General features: G+C 53.9%; 9 protein-coding genes across 9 annotated transcripts; 3 read left to right on the top strand and 6 right to left on the bottom strand.

Moving 5' to 3' along the window:
- Nucleotides 1–339: 339 nt before the first annotated feature.
- On the bottom strand, nucleotides 340–1833 carry J4E93_002078 (uncharacterized protein; the record flags this gene model as incomplete). Its single annotated transcript, XM_049340026.1, has 1 exon — nucleotides 340–1833. One exon carries the CDS (start codon nucleotides 1831–1833, stop codon nucleotides 340–342), a length of 1494 nt encoding a protein of 497 aa, XP_049202348.1.
- Nucleotides 1834–2345: 512 nt separating this feature from the next.
- J4E93_002077 (uncharacterized protein) lies at nucleotides 2346–6933 on the bottom strand (the record flags this gene model as incomplete). Its single annotated transcript, XM_049340025.1, has 7 exons — nucleotides 2346–3710; nucleotides 3934–3967; nucleotides 4522–4807; nucleotides 4857–5289; nucleotides 5342–6216; nucleotides 6279–6846; nucleotides 6904–6933. The coding sequence occupies 7 exons, from the start codon at nucleotides 6931–6933 to the stop codon at nucleotides 2346–2348; spliced, it is 3591 nt and encodes a 1196-aa protein (XP_049202347.1).
- Nucleotides 6934–7353: 420 nt separating this feature from the next.
- On the bottom strand, nucleotides 7354–7926 carry J4E93_002076 (uncharacterized protein; the record flags this gene model as incomplete). The annotated part of the gene is made up of 2 exons (XM_049340024.1): nucleotides 7354–7791; nucleotides 7858–7926. 2 exons carry the CDS (start codon nucleotides 7924–7926, stop codon nucleotides 7354–7356), a joined length of 507 nt encoding a protein of 168 aa, XP_049202346.1.
- Nucleotides 7927–8613: 687 nt separating this feature from the next.
- On the bottom strand, nucleotides 8614–10587 carry J4E93_002075 (uncharacterized protein; the record flags this gene model as incomplete). Its single annotated transcript, XM_049340023.1, has 3 exons — nucleotides 8614–9920; nucleotides 10008–10305; nucleotides 10408–10587. 3 exons carry the CDS (start codon nucleotides 10585–10587, stop codon nucleotides 8614–8616), a joined length of 1785 nt encoding a protein of 594 aa, XP_049202345.1.
- A 2577-nt stretch (nucleotides 10588–13164) lies between these two features.
- J4E93_002074 (uncharacterized protein) lies at nucleotides 13165–14250 on the bottom strand (the record flags this gene model as incomplete). Its single annotated transcript, XM_049340022.1, has 1 exon — nucleotides 13165–14250. The coding sequence occupies one exon, from the start codon at nucleotides 14248–14250 to the stop codon at nucleotides 13165–13167; it is 1086 nt and encodes a 361-aa protein (XP_049202344.1).
- A 689-nt stretch (nucleotides 14251–14939) lies between these two features.
- On the bottom strand, nucleotides 14940–16362 carry J4E93_002073 (uncharacterized protein; the record flags this gene model as incomplete). The annotated part of the gene is made up of 4 exons (XM_049340021.1): nucleotides 14940–15530; nucleotides 15640–15950; nucleotides 16004–16208; nucleotides 16321–16362. The coding sequence occupies 4 exons, from the start codon at nucleotides 16360–16362 to the stop codon at nucleotides 14940–14942; spliced, it is 1149 nt and encodes a 382-aa protein (XP_049202343.1).
- A 553-nt stretch (nucleotides 16363–16915) lies between these two features.
- Nucleotides 16916–18864, top strand: J4E93_002072 (uncharacterized protein; the record flags this gene model as incomplete). The annotated part of the gene is made up of 2 exons (XM_049340020.1): nucleotides 16916–17345; nucleotides 17393–18864. The coding sequence occupies 2 exons, from the start codon at nucleotides 16916–16918 to the stop codon at nucleotides 18862–18864; spliced, it is 1902 nt and encodes a 633-aa protein (XP_049202342.1).
- Nucleotides 18865–20047: 1183 nt separating this feature from the next.
- Nucleotides 20048–21962, top strand: J4E93_002071 (uncharacterized protein; the record flags this gene model as incomplete). The annotated part of the gene is made up of 2 exons (XM_049340019.1): nucleotides 20048–20164; nucleotides 20358–21962. The coding sequence occupies 2 exons, from the start codon at nucleotides 20048–20050 to the stop codon at nucleotides 21960–21962; spliced, it is 1722 nt and encodes a 573-aa protein (XP_049202341.1).
- Nucleotides 21963–22822: 860 nt separating this feature from the next.
- RPS12 (40S ribosomal protein S12) lies at nucleotides 22823–23496 on the top strand (the record flags this gene model as incomplete). Its single annotated transcript, XM_049340018.1, has 3 exons — nucleotides 22823–22825; nucleotides 22947–23274; nucleotides 23372–23496. 3 exons carry the CDS (start codon nucleotides 22823–22825, stop codon nucleotides 23494–23496), a joined length of 456 nt encoding a protein of 151 aa, XP_049202340.1.
- Between the last annotated feature and the right edge of the window lie 457 nt (nucleotides 23497–23953).

The raw sequence follows: 23953 nt of genomic DNA, 5'->3' as shown, positions 1-23953 counted from the left end.
GTGGATAACCGCGGATTATTTTTGGGATCCGTGGCATGGCGTTCAAAATTAGAATCCTAAGCAGTCGTCCTAATTCCATAGCTTATGGCGATTCCACAGGTTATATCATACTGTCCTCAACTTTCGCAATCACCAAGTAGTAGCCAAGTCAGACCCGGTACCTTGGGAGATTTTGCATGTCCCGTGAGCACTCGTCTTTGCACTATACATTCCAGAAGTATGTAAAGGGAGTCAAGGTTATGAACTCACTGTCATCGGCCTCCCAAACTGAGGCGCCAACTCACTCTCCAGTCCCCATGGATCCCAAAAAGTCATCTCATCCAATGCCTTCCCTTTCAACTAAGAGTTCCACCCTGCCATACCATCCCCCGGCGTGGAACCCCTCCCTCCCACACTATTCATCCATTCCGGAGTACGATTCAGCCACTTCCGCGTTCTCAACTCTCTCAACACAAGATTCCAGATCGCCTTGCGCGTCCTCGCCGAGTCCCAGTTTCTGCGGCCTTGGTAACCGCCTGGTAAACAAGGATTGATTTGACCATCATCGGGAAAGTCGTGGTCTTCACGACAGTCGGCGATGTATTGTGTGATTTCCTTGCTCATTTCCCACACAAAAGGGCCACAAGCACCATTGCCGTCTTTGTTGCCGCTGACATTCTCATGTGCTTGATTTGGGCAGTGTGTATCGATGTCAAACACAAACTCGTCCTCGTCGAACCGTCCCGGTTGGACGTGGTTGAGCATCATTCGTACACCGGATAAGGTCATCATGGCAGCTTTGCAAATGTTCGACTCTTCGATTCCGTAGTGACGTGAAAGGCCAGCGGATTCGTAGTAGCTCGAGTCAAAGTACCGGCCTTTGATGATGGAGGATCGGCAGTCGACGAGGAGAAGGGACCAATGGTTGCCTGCGGTTTGTTCAGGAAGAGTAGGCTCTGCGATGAGGTTCGTCTTGGCCGCTCCATGCTGACGTTCAAGTTCCACGCCTGTCTCGTAAACATCTTTGTACCCGTTGCTAATCGGTACCAAGATAAAGTCTTTGTCCCTGCATTTCTCAACTAACAGCCTGTCAAACCAGACTCCCTCTTGGTTTTGAAGTTCTTGCCCCTTCCTCACACTGGTGTAGAGCTCGGCTCCCTGACCAACACGACAGATTGCGATCCCATGTTTTTGGCAGTTAGCTGCTCGCTCCAGTATATCCAGAGATGTGTCTATATGACTGTCGTGAAACCAACCGTCATCGGGCCCGAGAGTAAGAAAGTGGAGAAACTGAGATTCATCGATCGACGCGTTTGCGGTTTCAAGGACAGTATAGCTGGGCTTTGCGGAAGGAGTGTAGTTGCGATCAAAGACGCCTAGTTGCTGAATACCCGTGTAGGTATTCCTACTAAAAGCTTCTGCTTCCCTGAACGCATCAGTGTCTTCGAAGACACTGTCATACTTGCGCGCTTCGTGATGCCTGTCACTCTTGGTTGACAACACATTTCCTCCCCTGGAATAGGCCGAGCAATCAACCGACCAGCGGCGAGGATAGTTGTTTGACCTGATCTCAGATTTGCTAAGTGTCCGGTTCTCATTAACGGCTTCAAGAACTCTAGCGCAGTTGCCGATTGGGATGGCGTGAGAGATGAGATTGTCGGTACCTCTGCTGCTGACACGATCAAACCCGGTAGTAATGTAGGAGGCTGCCTTAAAACGGGGGACTTTTATAATATCCAGAGCATCGATGGATGTCGACGACAATAGTTGGGAGGATTCTACAAGCGGGAGACCATTTCGAGCAAGTGCTTCGTCGAGACTTCGAAGAGGTTGGTGGCTGACTTTCGTGCTCATGGTGCGTAGTCTTGCGAGTCGTTAATGGCCAACGAGCGACGTAGTTCACAGTGCATTCGAACTTGAGATTTGCTTTTCATGTGCAAGATGCATGCGAAAAGTCATCTGGTAATGTAGCTCGCCCTTGGCGTTCCAAATGCAGGCAGGAGCCAGACAGACATAAACACAATGGAATCTTGACAAGGCGTAAGACAAAGGATGGCGAAAGAGAGGCAGACGGAACCTAGAGGGTGATACAAAGAATGATAATGCAGGTATCGGACACTTCACACAAGAAAAAAATAGAGCGAAGAGTTTCGTTGATGTTGATACGCGAATCGATCGCTAGCCGCTCATCAGCATCGCTCGCTAGATGCTCCTTGGTATCTATCACTAATGCAAACCCGAGAAGAAAGTAGAGCGACAGCAAGAAGAGCATACACGTGCACATCTCCATTAACGAACCCAGTTCCTCGCCTCACAGCATCACGTAAAGGTGCCCGAGCTTGTTTCCTCTCGTCTGCAACCACAGCTTAAGCTGCTTTTCCGGCCTCATCCAGCCTTGTCAACATGCCCTGGACCTCCTTGACGAGAGCCTTGCGCTTGAGCCTAGCCTCTGGATCACCTTCCGTCTCGACACCATCCAGCTTGAAGATGATCTGGGTCAAGATAGTCTCACTCAGCTTCTTGTATTCAAATGTCCTCTTCGCCTTGTCTTCTGGCGGGCTGGCCATGAATTGCACACACATGGGTACAAACTCGGTGTGGAATTTGCTGGCGATGGTATCGAGTTTGCCGATTGGGGTCTGGGGCTCGGCGGGTTTGGCGGGGGGAGGAGTGGGACTTGGGCGCGGTGCCGCGTTGATATGCGAGGGGATAGGGAGGTATTCTGCGCCGGCCCCGCCAGTTGTGTAGCCGGGTGTTGAGGTGCCAGAGGCGTTTGCCGAGGGGGCGCCCTTCTTCTTGCTCTTCCTGCCGCCGCGCTTACGGGACTTCTTCTTGCCCGTGGTATTCGCGCCAGAGTCGACGTCATCTTCGTCGTCATCGTCGTCCTCTCCTTCGCTGTATGCGTGTTGTGGTGCGTCTTCTGATCCAGGTGCTAGGCCACCGACTGGGGTTTCGCCTACTGTGACTAGAATCTCACTACCGGTTCCGTCGCCCCGGAGGCCTTCCTCCCGTCCGGTCCGCTCGTCGTGCTTCAGGTTTCTGCCCTTGTAGAACATGCGTATGCGCCTGTGGTCATCGACGCCCAGCTTCTTTGCTGCCGCTTGTCGAACTGTACCAATCTTCAGGTCTCCATCGCGTATGCTGTGCGCGGGGAAGTGTGTAGGGTAATGTGTGCGCCCGTTCTTGAAGATGAGAACATCTGTTTCCCGTTCTGGGTTCTTGTCATCCCAGTCTACGATCTCGGGCGCTTGCGCTTGACCATTCCGTCGTAGGTCTTCGTTGGTGATGTAAGAAAAGTCAGAGTCGTTGACGACGCCGGCGTTCGGCGAGTTGCCTGGACGCCCAAATGGCGAGAAGCGTCCTCCCCAATTTCCGCCAGTGCGCGAGAACCAGGACATGGTGACGATGACGGAGGCTAGTGCGATAGCAAGGGTGGTAAGGTAGGTAGGGTCGTCGAGGCGAGGATTCGTGAGGAACTCGGCGACGTCGTTGAAGCCGCGGTGCTGGAGGGAGCGCAACACTTTTGATAGCGCGTTTGTGTGTTGGTTTTCAGTGTCGCCTGACGAAGAAGTTGTCGTGGAGCTTAGTAGAGATTGAGAGTCGAGGAAGTTGAAGGATTTCTTCAATTCGTCGACCAGGTTACTGAGCGACGCCACGGTGGTGGTGTGAGACTCGCCCTGCCAGTGTAGCAGGCCGTAAGCAGTCCGCGCGTATGCGAATGACGTAGTAAGCTGCCAGAAAAGCCCTTGTGTGTGTGTAGTGGGGGGCTGCTGTAGGCGGTGTGAATGTTGATCGGCCAAATGTATGAGCGACTGGTACGGAAGCTCCGACCGCCGCATCGACCCACTTGAGTGCACATGCCTTCCACTCAGTCAGCCTCGCATACACGCAATACACATACACCCTGCCCAAGATAAAGACCAACAGGTTACCAGACTACATTAAGATTCACACATGCAGAGTTGGCAACCAAACGTCGATGTAGGCTCTGGGGTATTCGGCTTTTTCTTAGGTTAACGTGACATCACTTGCTGAGAGTTTGAATAGTCATGCAATCGTTGATTCAGTATAATACACAAGCTAGGCTTGTTCGTGTGTACCGTTCTCGTAATGATCAGTGTCCATCGGACACGTAAGATCCAGAAACAAAAGGAAAGATTTTGAGGTTTATGCCTGGAGAACCGTTACGCCCCGATGCCAATTATGAAGTGAGAAAGAACAAAGATTGGACAAGAAGGAAGTATCGTGAGTCATGAGGCGATGCACAAGCATCGTGACAAGTACGCCAGCAAATGGCTGAAGAGTGAACTGGGAACAAATGCCCGCTGAAGCATGGATGATGCATGTCCGCCACAGCTTGTGACGAACACACACCTCAACGTGACCACCTCATACAAGAAAAAGCCTGAGCAGATCTGGAGCCTACATCTAGATGCGAACACACAAAGTAGATGGTCTGACGTCAACGTAGGCTCTCGGGTGTTCAGGTTTGTTCTTGAATAACGTGGGACCACATCCTCCGACCAAGACAAGCAGGCTTACGCCCTGCTTCGTTTGGGCGTAGCAAGGAAGGCGAGCCTTGACTTGCTGATAGCACCCGCACGTCCTGGGGTGTGGCGAGCTGGCTTGCTTGCGCTGGCAGGGGCCTTTGGAGCGGGTGCAGGTGTCCGCTTCATCTTCTTGTTGGAGCGCGTGTCGTCGTCATTGGGTCCATCGTTCTCCTTGTCGGATGTCTCCTGGAGGGTCTCCAGCTTGCGCTTTGTGCCGTCGACAAGAGAAGATGCATCGCTCTGACGTACCATGCGGATCGTGCCAGTCGATACAGGGCCTAAGAAAGTTAGTGAGTTGTCAGTAATGAGAGGCAAGACGTGACGTACCGAAGTTTACAGTGTTTCCGGACTCGAAGGAAAAGGAACGTGGATGATTAGGAGCTTCGCCACCGAATGTGAGGCGACGAGATGGAGAAGCGGTCAGAGTTTCAATCTCTTGAGAAAGATCTGGGCCATTGTGTGCTTCTGAGCCGAGACTAGGATAGATCACAGCACCAGCAGGCACTTCACTGCCTGCCCTAAACTTCATCGGCGATGGTGATTTACCCAGCTCGTCATGCGATGCACGCTCCAAAGTACTACTGCTGAAGTTGACTTGCTTCTTCACAGGAGCTGTAGCAGGAACGAGAGACGGTGCTTTGTCGAGGCTCATGGTCGGAGGTGACATGTGAGTGCCTGCCGCGACTTTGCTAGGATCGTCCGAGAATTTGCGGTTTGGCGTACGAAGGATTGACCGGACACGCTGCAGGTTGCTGCTTGCCTGCTGATGTTAGTGGATACTTTTAAAAAAAAACGTCCATGCTTGAACGTACCTTGCGCATGCTCTCGCGTGCATTGTCCCTCAAAGTCTGCAGATGGCCAATGTTGCTGGGAGGAGAGAAAGTGTTACGGGCAGAGGACGACTCGAAGCTGCGGCTGACAGATGGCGAAGCTCCCTGGTTGTTCGTGGAAGGCGACTTTCCTAGAGTTGGAATCATCGATGTCGTCTTCAGAGTCTTGACGCTCTGTGAACGTGCGATAGACGACTTGGTAGGCGTCATCAAACGCGCAGCTAGACGAGGAAGTGCAGTCTGAGATGTCTTCTTGCGTGCCGGAGTAGCAGTTGCGCGGGCTGGGAAATCGGGCACCTTTTCGCGAGACGCAGGACGGGTGGTGGCAGCATCGTCAGATTCGGTGCGCTTGACACGCTTAGCTACCGGGTTACGGTCGCCATCGCCATCGCGGGATGCCGGTCGTCCATCGCGTGTAGGAGGAGCCATGCGAGCTGGTGGCTGGGAGCGTGGCAGAGCAGATCCGGTGAGGTCCATCTTGGATTGAGTGCGCTTCAACGGGGTTGGGGGAATCTTGCTGCCAGATCCTGCGAGGTCCATCTTCGACTGTGTGCGCTTTAGACCTCCAGCGGCACTCGAGCTGGGCTCCGCCAGATCCGCTTTCGACTGTGTACGCTTGAGCTTGTTCGCCTCCGGGTTCGCGAGCTCTGGTTTCGAAGGCGACTTCTTGAGCGACTGGCCTACGACGGGCTTGAATCGTGTCGGGTCGGCGCGGAAAGCTGACGCGTGGTTCGCGATGGAGTCCATGTTCTTGAATTGCTTCATATGTACGTCGCTGAAGCGAGTCATCTTGCCCTTGGCTTCGGCCATCTTGCGCTGGGGAGACACATCGACCTTGGAGGACCACTCGCTCGTGCCTATATCAAAATAGCGATTAGAAAAAGCAAAACAGGTTGAGTTGACTAGAATTTTAACGTACCGAACAGAGCACGGCTACCACCACCAGGAGTGCCCGCGATCCCAGCGTCTTTCAGGATGTTGCGCGAGCTTGGGCTGAGCGTGGCTTCGTCTTGTTTCGAGAAAGGCGACTTGAAGCGGAAGCGGAAGTCAGGCGATGACCCAACATTGGCCATCGAAGAGGCAGCTACAGGAGTCTTCGAGGGCGTTGCCTGACCCGCTAGGCCGGTCGCTTTGGATGGCGCGGTACCCAGAGACTGAAAACCAAGCCAGCGCGCCTCATCCAGGATCTTGGCTGTGCTCGCATGGTGATGCGCTGGATGCATCTCCTGTCCTGCCGGCTTGATCGGAGTGCGGTCTTTGGGTGTTTGACTCTTGGCGTCATCAATGAGCGACTTGGTTGATTTGCTCTTATGGGGTGTGGGTGTCGCGGCCGCTTGCGGTAACTTGGACTGGGCCTTGGGTCCTGCAGAGGCGTTCGAGGGCGTCTTCCGCGCCATACCAGGCTCTGGCAGTTCTGGAAGGTCTGGAAGGCCTAAGTTGGGCGACGAGGCAGTGTGCCAACTATCTTCGGAGGGCGTAGTCTCGCGCTACAACAGACGCATCAGTAAATGTAAACAAACGGTGTAAAAGCAATGTGCGCGTACCTTGAGCAGACGAGCTGATCGACGCGCCATCTTGTCAAGAAATGTTCAAGAAGGATCAGCTACTAGGTTGCAACACGAAGGGAGCGGAGATTGGGGCTGGCCTGTGGGTGGGGAGGGACGGGGAAGATATCGGCTAGAGCATGGATAAACAAAGCGCACGGGCCTTAACGTCCCGAACAGGAAACGACGTCATGAGGAACTCCCACGAGCTGTGAGGGCACGTGGGAGACAGCAGAATACATGAAAACAAAAACATGCAAACTGGGTAGCTAAGGTCAATGTAGGCTCTAGGGTGTTTTCGTTTTTCCTAGGTTGGCGTGCTGCAGTGAGGCACAACTGGCATACATTGCACAAGACTGCTTCATTGTTTCGCGATAAAATGCTTCCTACATTGATCTCAAGATCACCCTGCACTGACTTCGCGCATATCCTACCGGATGCTACCACAGCTCACCAGCCTTTCTGCGTTTCCTTTCCAAGCAGTGCGCCAGGCGGTTTCGCCAACCCAGCCTCAACACTTCTCTCCACCTCGTTCCTCAACCCCTCAATTCTCTTCTCTTCATCTTGGCTCTGTGCCTTGGTTTGTTCCCCACTTTTCCACACAAAGTTGCCGGCGCCTCCTCGCCCACTCCTTGCAACAGGAAGTTCCTGCCCTTCTGGATGCCACGGCGTGCTAACCTGTGGCTTCGATGATGTGGGAATAGCAGTTGCATCAGCAGCCTGCGTAAAGGTGCCTTCTTTCTGGAGTTCGGTGGGCTGGTACCAGTTGCCGGCACCGCCACGACCCATGTGCGCGTAGTCTTGGGACGCATTGGAGGGTTGCACTTGTGGAGGGTCGCGTGAAGTTTGCGCAGCGGCAGTGGTGGAAGAGCGATTGGCTTCGACGTCCTGTATTCATAGTCAGCATACTTGAGGACCTGGAGTAGTGGAATTGCACCATCATTGTCGACTCACCTCGGCAGCTTTCTTACTTTGCTCCTGCGCCGCGTAGTAATTGCCTGCACCGCCGCGTCCGTACGCCATCGTGATCAGATGCTCAAAGTGATTGCTTATGGCCTCGATTTAGAGTTTGCTGCGTTGAGCGTAGGTGCACAGGAGCTATCAATGTTGAACCAGAGGGATGATTAACCCGGAAGATGAATGGAGAGGTTGGGCGTTACTACATGCATGTGGTACGCGGCTCTGAGTGGGTCATGCGAACCCATATCAATCCGCGCCCAATGTTCTGGATTGATAGGAACGTGGGGAAAGGCTTGTCTAAACGACGATCTACTGTATTCAGTGTGGGGTCGGAATTGGTCATAAGCTTGGCAAATTGATAACGCGGGCTGCCAAGCAGATGCCACCGTCTTAAAAGACGACTCAGGTGTGATGATCTTCTACACATGCTTCAAGGTGTGCATCTTAGTTGCGCGACGAATGCTCGAATGTCAGTCAACCACATACAGGTCATGTAATCCTCGACTTGAAACTTTGAATAATCATGATATTCGCACACTGCGACTAACAAGTGGAAAGCTAGAATATGCTGCCGGAGGGCCTATTCCCTAATGGCAGCTGCTAAAGAACATAACAAGACATCGCTATACCGATTGAAACAGTCATTGGCCATCGTCCCTGATGATGCCACCGAGCCTGGTGAACTCCTTGACGCCATCTTACCGATTTAAACTCCACAAAGCATCTTGAATCCGCCTCCGAAGGGAAACACTACTCTCGGCCCTCTTGTACAGCGCGCAGTACGGGGTAGAGGTTGTGCGCATCATCGTCGCTCATGCGACGCTCGAGATCGTGCTTCACGTCTTCCTCATCGTCAGAGAAGTCATGCGACTCGAGTCTGTCTTTGAGGTACGCCCTGAGCCGCTCAATGACTCGGATGTTCTCGACCCACGATTGCTGGGACTGGTCGCCTTGTTCTGTGTTGTTTGACGATGCAACACTTGGTGAGCGAAGAGCAGGGTCAACCTTGGGCGAGTGGATAGCCAACTGGTTAACGTCATGGTGAAGACTGTTTTGCTCGGAATCCCGGCGATCCTTGGGCGAGGCACCGTCGCTTGACATGTCCATGGAGTCGTGCTCTGATCGGTCCGGAGCCGCCTTCTGGAGGAGGTTACCAGAGAAGCGGCGACGGCCATCGGAATCAAACGCTGGTGCAAGTCCAGAAGATGGCGCAGCAGCTGACATGTCAGACATCGCGCTGACAGATGGTAGCGTAGGGTACATGCTACCAATAGAACTCCTTGATGTAGGAGAAACACCGTTGTTAGAGTGCTGCGCACCAGGAGAGTGCTGAGATCCGTATGATAGTACGCTGGATGCTGGTGTCAGAGCAGGGGTCTCAGCGCTGGTAGATCCGATGGCAGTGGCATGAGACGACTGGGAGTGGCTAGACGAAAGGCCAGGTGGTGAGTTGCTGGAGCGGTAGCCAACGCCGGTAGGGACGTAGTGACCAGGGTGGGCCACACCAGCAGCCGCAGCGTGGTTGGGGTTCTCATAGACGGTGCTTTGCAGCTGCTCCAAGAACTGATCAATGTTCAAGAGATCGCTCTTGGTCCTAAGGTTGGGAAGCGGCAGGGAGTAGGGGTGGTGCATGGGCGGGTGCTGTGCTTGGGCAACCATTGAGCCGCCGTGGCCATACTCAGACATGCCTTGGCCCTGGTAGCCGCCTCCACCGCCACCAAGGACGGGAAGCTGGACACCTTGGAGACCCATGAGCCGTTGGCCGACATCATAGTAGGTGGTTGGGTCAATGGCGCGACGCTTGGCGTCTCCGAAGAACTCGTTAAGCGCATCATATGCGGCGCGCTTCCTGATTTCGTAGTCGTTGTTGAGCTGTTGCGATTGGTTCACAGCATAGTAGACAGGACCATAGGCGGAGTTCTGGGGTGGGCCTCCATAGAAACCAGCTGGGGCACCACCTGGGTGCTGCTGGCCGTAACCTCCGTTTGGACCGAGGGCACCATCAGGATATTGGTATCCACTCGCTGTGGCGGCAAGCGCCTGCAAATCAGCGACAACTGCATGTTCTGTTAGATATTGATCGAAGGTGGGCAGCAGACATGGATCGAAGTTGAGATCGACGAAGTCATGTGAGGAGTACTTACGCTTGCCGTTTTGGCCCGGGTAGCCTTGGGCGCCGTGGGGACCGCCTCGGTTGGGCTCTGGGGAGCGGAGTAGCACGGAATCGTCGGCGTGCGTCTTTACGTGCTTCTTCAGATCCTGAGGACGCTTGAACGCCTTGCCGCAGAAATCGCACTTATGCGGCTTCAACGGCACGTGCACGCGAATGTGGGAAGTGATGTGGTCGCGCTTGACCGTGGTGGTGCGGCAGTTACCCCACTGGCAGGTCAAATTCAGGTTGTTGGTGCTCTTGCGACCAACATGGCGCTCACAGACGTGGTCCTGCACGCAAGTCAGCGAGCTGCAAAGACGAGTAATGGCAGTGTTCTACGCGTCGCGGCGCGGTATGCAGCCGTCGCTAAGAACACTTGGCGAATAACTTACATAGAGCTGCTCAGCAGAGGGCAGACGGTCGCCGCAGTTCTGCCACTGGCAGGTAAGCTGGTCGCCGGAGCCCGCAGAAACCGAGGCGGGCGTTGGAGCATTCTGCTGGATGGGGGTGCCCTGGGGCTGTTGTTGAGGAGTCGTGGCCGCTGCGGGCACTGTATTCTGAACCTCGCTCATCGTCTTGGCGAAGGTGCTGGCAGTAACCAACGATGGTGAGGGTGAATGTGGGTGAGAGAGTCAAAACCGCGCAGAGCGATGACAGTTATCGCAAAGTTAAGCTACGGTATGGAAGGGGCAGTCTGGGGTCGTGGAGCAAAGTCAGAGGAGAGGGCGCCCAGAGGTTCTCGGGGGCAGTTGGCAGCTTTTACCAGCGGAACGGAGCGGGCGAAGATTCGCCCAGAGAAAGAGAAACTGGCGCGGCCCATGAGCGAGGCACTGCCGGCCTAGGCCAGGGCAGGCATGGTCCGTCTAGGGTGGGCGCAGACGTCCTGTGATTCGGCCTTGCCTGCTCAGCCGCCCCACTCTCGTGCTCACTGGCGCCTTGGCCCTCATCTTGGCCGAACGCGATGGCTTCGCCGACATCCGTCACTCGCAAATGACCACATGCGACCCAGATTCACGTACGCGCTCCCTGTTTTCGCGGGGTATCTGGTCGGCGCATCCAGAGACACCACGCACAAGCAGGGCCATGGGCGTTGTTGTGCGCGCCGGTGGGTGCCTTGCCGCACGCTCGACCCCTCACACTGAAGCGACACAACCGAAACAGCAATCAAAATGCGGAATTCTTGGTGCCCTTGGCTTATGAGCAGCAGCGGGAAGTATTGGCATCCAATCTACTCCAATTTTCGCTGCGATCCCATGCTCCTGTCACGCCATCCCATCATCACTGGTGGCGACAGCTGTGGCTGGTTGGCTGGTTATACCACATACCATGGATTACAGAGCCGCCCGACTACCCATCGGATGCCTTGTTGACTTCCCGGCTCGGGCGAATGGCCTGTCGCACTCGCATTCTATGCCAGTGGGCCACCTTCGATACTTGCCAAATGCCCCTCATCTCAACGAGATGTTTACGGTAAACCAGATCATGTCCACGCCTGCAGAATCATTCAACATCTTCTCAATCTTCGGCGCAAATGTCAATATACCAGCTCGTCAGCCTTGTAGTCGCGCCGGCCGTATGTAAATGAACTTTGTCGCAACCACCTCCCCTTGACACCCTGAGCATATAGTGCACTTCCAACACGTTGAGGCCCTCGAAAAGGTCCCCTGAATGGCTCCGGGTTTACGTGTCTCAAACGGTCGCCAGCTTTGGGCGGGATGTCCACGCATCCACGTTTCCACTCTTGGCTCTTCGCCAAGTGCCCAGCAAGTAGGCCAAGAATTGAGCGATTATCACATTGAGGCTATGCACGCTTACGAGGCAGGAGGTATGGCCTTGCGGAGCAATCACACCTACCGCGTGTGTAGTTCGCTCGTAGTAAGTCGCACCGGTCCCAGGAGGCTGACCAGAGCAGCCTTGCGGTATTTTACGTTCTATTAGCGGCTCACACATTGCTTCTCTCTAAACATAGCCGGAGTTCGATCTCCGTACTTCAGGGGCATGACAGCCATCGCGCGAACTGCGAACGCCTGCATGGCTTGTATCATGTCTTAGCATACCAATTCTAAGTTCGGCAGATCTTGCATGCGACGTCGCTGCATCGAACTCATGAGGTGCATCTGGAACGGAACGGGAACTGCATACGTCTACGTTCTTCGACGTAACTTTTACTTGATTGAATCCGAACAAGGAAGGCTGGGTTCTTCGTGCATCTCTGTACTCTCGGTGATACGTCGAGACCGGGCCTTCTTCGTTTCTAATGAACCAGCGCATCTAACCACATACACATCACCGCCTCGATTGACTTAGTTCCGATCTCTCTGTAACATCTTGCATCTCCCAAGCAGGAGACGCGTGTACACACATCAAGTATGATGCATGCAATCAGTTGCCTGTAACACCTTGCCTGAGCAGCCAGAATGCGCGTCGCAGTTGACGAACCAGCAAGCCACAGCACCGCCACACGTGTCTCCTATCTGCACCATGACGGACGCCACGCCTCTGCGCCGTCATCCAAGATCAGCGGAGGGCCTTGGAAGATAGGAGACAGGTCTTAGCACCCACCAGGCTCTGTGCCTGTCTGCCGATGCATCCGCGTTCTCGTCCCGCACGAACACCAAGAGTACGGCAGAGCGGAATTCTTGATTCTCAGTCGCCAAGCCCCAACAGGTACTTCCTCCTCCATAACCATCTTCGTTATCAGCAGTTCATCGATGATCGCGTTGAGACTAGATTTCCAGATTGACTTAAAGCTGGCTTACGAACCGCCCAACCAATGCAGATGACGTCCACATGCAATGAAACTCAATGAATATACATGGTTTTTTCCTAACTTTTACCATATTTCAAGGCTCATCTTTTTCGCATCAGGTCAAGCTACACAAATATGAAACTTGCCTCACTCTATATGCAATGAGTTCACCATACTGATACGCAAGGGTTGATAAAGGTACAATTGTTGAGAATCCACGTGGCATGCTGCGCACTCCTTGCAGCGCCCAGGCAAAATCCTACTTGTTATAAAAGCCCATAGACACGTAAGGATGCGGCATGTAACTTGGAACCCGCAACATTCCGCAAGACAGAAAACTGCTGTAACGATGAGTCTACAATGCACATCCTCTGGGACTCTGGGGTAGATGCCTTCTAGCTCATGCCCTCTTCGCGGCCGCCTCCCTCAGCATATCAGCAATAGCGTAATACGCCGGCTTTCTCTCTAAATTCTCATCCCACAAGCAAGCGTTGCCATTGCCTGGGAACGACTCCGGTACCCAGCTGACAGGATCCCAAAAGTCCCAAACGGTAACTCCAACACAGCTTTCCTCATCAACACACGCACGCACCGAGTCCGCGTAGATAGCCGCCTGCGCAGCTGTCTTGTTCGCATTATCAGGCAGCCCGATCCGAACATCCAACTCCGTCAGCGCAGTCTCCAAACCCAAAGCAGAGAATAGCTGCTGTGAAGCCCGTACATCATTGTAAGTTGGCGCTCTGCCTACGGTGAAATGCGCCTGTAGTCCTACACCGTCGATTGGCACGTCAGCGCGTTGATACTCGCTGATCATGCGTGCAACAGCCAAGCTCTTGTTGTTCACCCTCTCAATTCCGTAGTCGTTGTAATACAGTTTCGTGCCTGGACTTGTGTACTTTCTTGCAAGACGAAACGTATGTTCAATGTACTCGGGGCCAATAACATCGAGCCAGATGGACTTGCGCAGCGAGCCGTCGTCCTCGAATGCTTCGTTTACTACGTCCCAAGCGTAGCAGTCGTTCCAGTAGTAGTCTGCAACAGTTTTGATGTGTGTTTCTAGGACGGAGAGGAGACTAGTTTTGGTCCAGTTGCCGTTGTTCACCCAGTCGGGGAGTTGCTGGTGCCAGAGGAAGGTATGGCAGCGCCGCATTTGGTGCGCATCTTTGCTCGGGTCAACGATCTCGTCGCCGAGCGTCCAGTTGAAGACGTTGCGTTGGGGCTCTGTGTGTATCCATTTTTGGCCATTGGATGGGGTGACTTGGTTGAATTCGGAGCGGTTGAAGGCTATCGAGGTGTACTCATCATTATCGAGAACGACGTTGTCGATGGCGGTGCCGAAGTACTTTAGTCCAGCCTTCTTCGCGAGATCGCCGAGACCTGGAGCAGGTTTGGGATGGGAACCCTGTTTGGGGTGTGCATATATGGGGGCCGGTGTTGGAGAGGCGAGCACAAGCGGAAGGAGTAGCTGGAAAACGGAGGACTTCATCTTCGCGGTGACGGTGAGCCTACAAGTGGAAGGCGTAGCATATGTTATACGAAAGTGAAGTGCATATCACATCTTCTTCGGGTATTCCCCGCATTCGAGATTGCCATATGGCTCTATACAGCTCATCATGCGGTCCGATTCCGAGACGGCCTGTAGAGGCCCGGGCTTGGTATCGTTACTGCTCGTATACCACTGTATACTTTGAGGATTTCTACCGGCGCTGTTGTAGCCAGACTTCGCCTGCAGAACTTTATGTAACATCTGAAGTTAACTTTGTACCGAGATATGATGGGGCTCCCACGAACATGAGAGTGTTAACATTGGGAAAGGCGACCTGGCTGTCTGGATCATGATGCGATTAACCGCGGGATCTCATGGTGTTCATTACGAGCTTGGTATGCCATTGGTTTGGAACCGGACACGGCTTGTGCGCATTTGGAAAAGAGCCTGTCGACGCCAATTGGTGGAGTGAAATCAGTACAGGCCGTCGTAAGAATTGTGGCCTTCGATTAGCAGGCTCGGCGCTGCAAGGTACGCGGAAAACTGAGATCAGGCTAAATGGAAGTTCGTTGGTTACGGCTGAATTCTCCGGCAGACGTCCGTAGTGTCTGGAGTTGGAATGTTCGTATTGTCTCGTTCTATCCTTTCCCTGGACTACTATAGTTTTACGCGGCGGTATGCTTTGGCGCTCATCGTTGAAGTTTCTCAACTCCATTGAAAACACCAGCCTCCTCTAATTCTTTCTCAGAAACCTTCGGCATGGGGCTGACGGCATCTGCACGTTTGAGTGCACTTTCGATGCTGCCCCAGAATTCATCGAGATTAACGCCTCTAGGTATACGACAGCCACCTTCTCCGTTCGGTAGCTTCGTAACCTTTGTTCTACCAAGCTCACCAACCTTTGACTTGTCTGTCGAGTGGACGCCTTCCGTGACTATATCCACTTGAAAGCGTTCGCCACCCTTGTCGTCGAATATGCTAGGATTGTAGGCAGCCGCTACAGCGAGAGGATCGTGTAACGGCGGTCCTTCGGTTATTGAAAACACCTCAGCGTAGGTGCCAGCAAAGAACGACATGATCTGGGTGAACAAGGCCCGCATAGCTGAGGGTGTGTAGTCACTCTTCGAGACTGACTGATCCCATATCTCGTCTCCATATAGTTGTGTTTGACGGACTCTCTTCGTACCGAGGACTTGATGCGTCAGGTCGAGAGCGATGAGCGTTGTCTTGGATTTGAGGACGGGGTGCGAGAAGATGAAGTGAGATGCTTCGGGGTCACACTGTTGTTTGTCAGCATCCTCCAAGCACGCGAAGGGTCGATGTCTTTACGTAGATCTGTGGGAGTTGTTAGCTTGTCGAACGACACCATCCATGTAGATTGCGGCATACGTTGAACTCGGCATAGGGTGTCCAATTGCCAAATCGTTCACCTTCTCCTTGAACCGTACCCATTGGCGCATTCGTAAAGCCTCCACCGACTGCACCGCCCATTATGCTGAGACCCTTGAGATGAGCCGCTAGATCTGTGTACTTCTGGAATAGCAGACCGATGTTGGTCAATGTGCCTGTAGAGACCAGCCAAGCGGTATTCGGGGGTGTAGCCATGAGCGCTCGGTACATGGCTTCGAGGTGGTCGACATCGGTAGCTGCTGGTTCGACGGGCTTGGGGAGCAGCGTCACACCATCTAGGCCGGACTCGCCTGTTTGTGTCAGCGCATACTCAAGGGGAGTGGAAGAGGTCGTGCATAGGTACCATGAATGTCTGCGGCGTGTACAGCATCGCGTGTGATTGGCTTCGCAGCGCCCAAGTAGACCTTCACGTCGCGCCTTCCGATTGCCTCGAGGATTGCCCTAGTGTTGTACGTCGTTTGGTCGAGCGCAGCATTGCCGTGGACGGTGCTCACACCAAGCAGCTCGACTTTGGGATCATGTGCGCAGAGAAGGAGGGCGTAGGCATCCTGGGGTGGTGATGAGCAGCGTGTGGGGGAGAGCTTATCGGAGACTCACATCATGCCCAGTATCCTTCCTTGGTCAGCACTGCGAATGAGGAAAGCACGAGCGGATACACACGCAGTCGAGCCAGATCGGTGTCTTGGAAGAAGGGTTGCTCATAGTGTTATATGGGTCTACCAGTTGCGTGTCTATATAGATGCAGCTTCAACTGCAGATACGTACCACATGCACCGTATGCACATGCAGGGTTGCAGGCGGGATGCTTGGTGGGGTTGCTGCACCGCTACTGGCTGAGGACCCAGGAACGCGCACCTCTAATTATGCCCATTCTCGTCGATGCTCAACTCATTCTACAAGACTGTGTTCACCGACGTGTCGAAGAAGCGAGCGACGGCAGAAGGAACGTGTTAAGCTCGTGCTTTGAGCACGTTTCGATTGGCTGGTGTCACTGGCGCCGTCAGCCCTGCATCAGCGAAGTCCGAATCTGAGTCTTGCACCGTTCAAGCACACGTACACAACACTACCCTTCAACATCACCCTCAAGCACTTGGTCTTGTTTCCTTCGGTCGCTACGCATTTTTTATATGATCTGTGCTGCAGCAAAATCTTTCTGATTCTCTTGATGAGGACCGGTACGCTGTGAAGCTGAGCCACTGCAAAAGTTATTCTCATCCGCGATACACAACATTGATAGTCCAGGCTGGGCTTTGAAATGGACATATTTCGGCGTCATAAAGGCCATCATGAGGTCAAGACAGATCAGTACTGGGCTCTTGGGTACTACTTCGAAAGCCTGAACGACGAGCAGAAACACCAGCGCCGAGAGTATCTGGAATGGTACGGGTTCGTCGCACAATGGTCCGTCCTGGTTATATTTGCGCTTTTTCAGATTGGCTTCGCCTTGTCGTGGGTGATGAACACTGGGTTAAAGATTGATCAGCCCAAATCACCGTCATTCACCAAACGGCCAAAGGACAGGCTAGGATGGCTGCGAAGTATACAGACCGGATGTAGCAGGATGAGCTGGTGGATGCGAAAGGATGTCATTGGGGGCTGGAACTGTGGCACAAGAGGAGAATGGATCGGAGCCAGCGTCTGGACAGTGTGGTTGCTGTATCTTTGCATTGCTCACACCGGGAACGGTATGGATCTTACATCTCCGACGTTCGCGTCTACTGACAATACGTAGACTATCTCCATCTCACGAAGCGCTTCGGACAAGTTGGCGCATCGCAGCTACCAATTCATTACTTACTGGCAGTGCGAGCACCATGGAGTCCTGTGCAATGGCTGACACGGCTTTCTCATGAGCAAATCAAGGCCTCGCATCAGATCCTGGGACGCATCACATTCCTGCTTTTCCTAATGCATACAGCCCTATATCTGAACTTCTTTGTTCTATCGGGGTTTCTAGCAAAGCGCATCAAAGACTGGGACGTCATTTGGGGCCTTGTGAGCATCATCCTCTTCACCACCATCTCCACGACTGCCCTCGGATTCGTACGAAGAAAGAACTACCGAGTGTTCTACATCTCCCACATCGCCATTGCAAACTTCATCGTCGTGCCCCTATATTTACACGTATCTCATATCCGCATCTACGTGTATGAGATTCTGGCAGTAGAGGCATTACATGTCATTTCCCGAGCTGTATGTCTGAAGATGTATCAAGGCACTCTCAGACTTCTGCCCGGCACCAATCTCGTCCAGGTCCGCATCCCGCTGCCGGCAGAAAGCGCTGCGCTTACTTGGAAGCCGGGTCAGCACGTGTACCTCAGTAGACCGCATATCAGAGGAAAAGCCCCTACGTGGTACGACCAATGGCTTATGACGAACAAGACGAACCCTTTCACGGTTGCTTCTCTCCCGTCAAAAGACAAGGAACTACTCCTCATTGCAAGAACGCTCAACGGCAACACCAAGTATCTGGGGGAACTGGCGCGCTCTTTGTCACAAGGGGGAAGCAATGTGCCCATGCTACCTACAGCTGGCGGTGACATTCCCATCCTGCCTTTCTCTCTCGAAGGACCATACGGAGCCTCCAACCGACTACCTGATTTATCAGACTTTGACAAGATACTTTTGGTAGCTGGCGGGGTTGGTGCAACATTCATCATGCCCATCTATCGGAGCATCATCGACTTGCACGACCCCACACCTGCAGGTACCCAGATCCGGTGCATTTGGGCGGTTCAGAAGCTGGCCGAAACGCAGTGGGCGTTCCCTGCAAATGCCGCACCGAACGACGAGCACGAAGATGACGCAGCCGCCGATGCGAACGAGAATGGTTTATTACAAGGCCCGCAAAATGTCGAGGTTTATGTTACACGACCTTCGGGACCCAACCTGCAAGTCGACGCGAGCGCGGCTGGCGTCTTCGCCATTGACGACGATGAGGATGGGGAAGGGATTGAGATGCAAGAGAACGAGCAGCTGCTGAGCATGGAAGAGCAGATGGAGAAGCCGCGGAAGGGGATGCTTGTCAGAAGCGGAAGGCCGGATCTGAGTAACGTTGTCGATGAGGTGTTTAGCAAGGGTATGAAAACGGCGGTAATCTGCTGCGGGCCGAAGAGGCTGACGGACGATCTCAAGAGAAGCGTTGAGGTATGGGTGAAGAAGGGACACGACGTGTTTTGGTACGACGAAACGTTCGGCTGGTGATGGACAAGTTCATAGCAGGCGCATTTATGAGATCTGAGCTGCTCATCAGCCTTACTCCTGCCGTCAACCCGGCAGTTGGGTATTGACAGTGGGTCAAATCGATCAAGCCTATTCCCGCAACCCGGGATCTCCAACTTACACCACAACCATCTCGTGCGAAGGTTTGGACATTCGATGAATGCCTCGGGCTAGCCGTTAGATCAAATTCTAAACCTCTGACCGCCTCTGGACCACGCCCGATCTCCATGACGGCGGACTGTGGGCCGTTGCCGGAGGCTATCTTGTCAGGAACGGGAAAGGCGCAGGGAGACGGAAGCTTGTCAAGACAGTTGTGCACTGTTCAGGCTGTGTGCATAACAGGGAAACAATCAAACTGGGTTCATGGGTGCTTGCGAGTGTTTATCCGGCGCGTGGTGTTTAGGTGTTTGGGAGTCGGCGATGGAGACGTCGTCAAACAGCGAAAAAGACTCTGCATGTCTAGAATCGCGAACTACATGCAGGTACTCGTTGCTTTTTGCATGCGCGTGTAGCAAGGCCGTCCGCGTTTAAGGAGTTGGACCCATGATGTAGCCATTCCTCTTTGGCCGCGGCGCAGATTAGACGAGGCCCGAGCGGGCTGCAGCCAAGGGCGAATCACCATCTTCCCCAGCAAGGCGAGCAACGCTCCCAAATCCTCTTCTCCAAGGGCTCCTGCATCCCGTCGCGACTCTCTCACGAATCATTGTCACTGCCGTGGCCGGACTCATTGTGCGCGGCGGCGTTTCCGATCGCTAATATTTGCTTGTCTCTCGTTGTAATTCTCCTTCACTTCCCTTCTGATCGCACGCGCCAGCACCACACCCTCACCAGACAGGGAAGTTGCTTGCACGCGCATGCAAACCACCCCTCACAACTTCCGACCAGCGTCCCCACACCGACGTCTTGCCTCCTTCTCGCCCATGGCATTGTTTTTATAGCTACAGCGCTTTATAATAGGGACCTTGCTACCGTGAGGCTACTTGTACACCGCAGTCTGCCAGCGGCCGCGGTCTCTGCCCGGCATCGCCCCTTCTCCGCCCTCGACACTCCTGGTTGCGTCGTCACCCGACGTCGACTGTCTTGCACGCCTACGCCGCTGTTCTCGACCGCCTCATAGTCTCCGGCACGTCATCGGTTGGTCCCCAGCCACCTCGCAGCCCCGTCCATGGCTACTTTCGCGTCGTCCCGCCATACGCCAGCTTCACTCCAGCAACTCACGCCCCCCAGTAGTTCCCACGGCGCAGGAGGATCGTGGGACTTTGCCGTGCCTGTGAACGATTCGGTACGTACCAAGTTTAGTCTCTGTAAAGCTGCGTCATCTGGGTCCGGCACGACTCCGCTGGGACACTAGGTGCACTACTGCGGCCCTCCCCATGGCGCATCTGACCGCCAAGTTCGCCCACTCACAGTGCAATTTCAAGGCCTGCCTACAGTGATGTCAATGTGCGAGTAGTAGCGTGCTGACCATTGTGCAGAGACAGTCATACGACCAGGAGCCCTACATGTCTGAATACGGTGCTTCCGCCCACGGTTCTCGACAGCCCCTCACTTCGCAAGCCAACGGATTCGTCAAGCCAGTACGCTCGCCCACGTGGGACTCGCAGGACCAGAACCGCTCACAGTTGGTCCCTGACCGCATGAACGAACTACACAAGAAGAAAAGTGGAGACATGAATGCCAGCAACATCGACCAGGACAGTGTGTTGGAGTACTACAAGAGCCACACCAACAACAAAAAGGGCCCCGTTTCCGTCAAGGGAAAGCCCAAGAAGAAGACGACCAAGCCCGGTGCAACAGAGCCCGAGTATGACGCCAACCACTGGATACACCGAGACAAGCTTAAGGAGATTGAGACTCGGGAACTAGAGGAGGCAGGCTTCAGGGTTGGACGGTCGAGCAGGTCGAACAGCCGCTCGCAAAGCGCCACGCGACGTGCGCGAGACCGCACAAACTCTGCTTCCACGGATCACACGCAGAACGGCGAAGAGCGAACCGAGCCCCGCAAACGCATATCCACGATCCCAGCTGAAGATGAGGATGCGACAGAGGAATACCATGCTTGGAGCCCGGGGGCCGACGGCACGACTGAGTTCCAACCATCTTCTCAGCGAACGAACCACACTGTGAGGCCTAGTACGTCTCGTATTCCACTGCCCAAGACGAGCGGTATACCTGTGCCTGCTTCAATGGCAGAACGTGACGCGCCGCTGCCAAGGTCTAGAGGGAACAGTGGAAATTGGAACGGCGACGCGATCGCTACCATGGGTGCACGCGTACGGAGCGGCAGTGTAGGCAGCCAAGCATTGCTCGATGATGTCGACGATGGTCGGCAGACGACGCCTCCATATGGCAGTCACAGGCGCAACACCTCTACTGGAAGCTGGAGTCCGCCTAAATCGCCACAGAAGTCACCTATGAAAGCCAAGACGCCTGGCAAAACAAACGCTACTGGAGCACGCAAAGCCAGTGCCCAGAAGACACAGCCTAGGTCCCGGGTAACATCCAACAACTCGCCTCCAAACCGTCCACGTACCAGTGGCGGGTCTACCACAACTAGGCCTACCACCGCCCACCGACCGGAAGGCGAGGCTCCATGGATAGCGTCCATGTACAAGCCCGACCCGCGTCTGCCTCCAGACCAGCAGATTATCCCAACTCATGCCAAGCGGATGCAGCAAGAACAATGGGAGAACCAAGGGAGGGTTGGCTCCATGTACGACAAAGACTTCCGGTTGTTGAATGACGACGACATGGGGGATAAGCGTCTCTCACAGCTAGCCAACCTTGACCCCATCGCCATCGAAAAGGCACGAGAGGCTGAGACCTGGCCACTTCCCAGCCCGACAAAACCGGACTCACCCGCATCGCTTGAGAAGGTTGACACAAACACCGCCAAATCCCCGGTCAACGAAGGTGGTTACAGCCTGACACCGAAAATACCTCAAGGTGCCGAGCGTGCTCCTTCGCCAAAGCTGGCCCCTCCTATCGCCCCGGCCGAGCCAAAGCCTGAGGTGACTCGCGTGCCCGAGCCCAAGGAGGAGCTCAAGGAGAAGAAGGGCTGCTGCTGCATCGTCATGTAGCTTTCATTGCTTTATATACCCATTTCATTCCTTACTTACACCAACTGCGTTCAAAGACAGGTTTCCTTCATTGTACGGCGTTACTGGAGCACAGCCTTTGGCTTGGTGGCTACATTCCTCTCTACATTCAACTCGTTACACGCCTGGGCTGATAGCGTTCAGCGATCATTCTCGTGTTACCACTTGCTATCTTTCTAAACCCTCCGTACAGTCTGTGCGTCTGGCGTTTGTATTCTTTTATCTGACTTGGGATACTTTTACATCCATGAGCACATCCGATCGGCCGACAGCCCGTATTTCCTTAGTTTATCGTATACAGAGATGGGACATCCATGTCCATGGCTAGCAATGGCCTCAGTAGGAGGATGAGAAATGTTTGGAGGAGACATGGCTACGGCAGGTCCAAGCAGCAGCGATGGGACTGTGTCGTGGTGGTAGAATGTACAGACATACAATGATATCAATCGTTCGAAACCGAATGTGCTCAATATCTTTTGGTGAATTCTTCCCTCGCCAAAAAGAGTGACGTAGCCTCGCTTCTGATCTGGATGAAGGAATGACATGTGGTAGGTTGAACGCCCACAAAGGTGATTTGGTCAACAGCCTTCACTATACCTAGTGAAATGCACCATCTGTGATATACGATCCAACTTTGAGAATCTGTCCTTTGTAGCCAGCAAGTGATATAACTTTCATCTAGTGCTTCTGCTGGAAGTGCTGGTAGCTCGTCCGTGCGCTAGCGTCGCTTCAGGCTAGCGTCTCCACAGAGTGCGAAATTCGAGCCGGAGCAGAACTTCGAACTTCCTTATCACCACAACCAACTCTCTTCGAGGAAAGTCGACAGATAGAAATCATCAATCATGGTATGTGGAATTCCGTCTCAGCTGCGATCCGAGCTGCCCGTGGCGCAATGAGAATGGCACAGCGCTCAGCACCGCAACCCCGCGCTTTACACTCGCAGAACATCACTGACGTCGCCAACAGTCGGACGGAGAAGACGATACCAAATCCCAAGTCAGCGCGGCCGCCGAGGTCGAGGTCTCTGCCGATGCATCCGGTGGCAAGGGCCAGATGAGCGTTCTTGAGGCTCTCAAGGGCGTTCTCAAGCTCTCCCTCATCCACGACGGACTTGCCCGTGGTCTGCGCGAGGCCTCCAAGGCCCTCGACCGTCGTGAGGCGCACATGTGCGTTCTCAACGAGGCCTGCGAGGAGGAGGCATACAAGAAGCTCGTCGTTGCCCTGTGCTCCGAGCACAAGATCCCTCTCATCAAGGTTCCCGATGGCAAGCAGCTCGGCGAGTGGGCCGGTCTCTGTACGTTTTACCCTGTGGTCGAGTGCTGAAGATTGAAAAACTTCGCGCGCGACATCACCCACTGTCAAGATTGAACAACCGCTAACAAACTCAACAGGCCAGATCGACCGTGAGGGTAACCCCCGCAAGGTCGTCAACTGCTCTTGCGTTGTCGTCAAGGACTGGGGTGAGGAGTCCCAGGAGCGCAGCATCCTCCTCAACTACTTCCAGACCGAGCAGTAAACGTGCCTCACTCGCGAGCACGATGCCCATCAACAGACAACTTCCTCGCACAATCCACCTTCCGCTACATCGGTTCGGTCGCCCGTCGGCATGACACGGAGTTTGGGAGGGATGGAAGGGCGGATACAGGGTTCACGATGTGATGGGTTGCATGGATTTAGACAGGTCATCAGGCCATGATACCAAATGAGAAAGGATTGAATGAACGTCAAACTTGCATCAGCTTGTTCATATGCTACGTGAAATGCTGCCGTTGATGTGCGATGATTTGGGGCAAATTGATCATGCAGAAAATAAGGGTTCACATTCTGACAAATATGAGACTTCGCCGGTACTTTTCTTCTCCAACTTCTTCACTGCTGAACACAGCTGACCAGCTCCTTATGCTGTCGTCTTCGTAGTCTTGAGTGTACAATCCGATCCCACTACAGATACATCCCACAAATTGTCTCTATTC

This window comes from Alternaria ventricosa (assembly GCF_023758065.1).
Source record: "Alternaria ventricosa strain BMP 2768 chromosome Unknown scaffold_3, whole genome shotgun sequence".
Lineage (NCBI taxonomy): Eukaryota > Fungi > Ascomycota > Dothideomycetes > Pleosporales > Pleosporaceae > Alternaria > Alternaria ventricosa.
The sequence above is the reverse complement of the archived record's forward strand: the minus strand, read 5'-3'. Positions and strand labels throughout refer to the sequence as shown.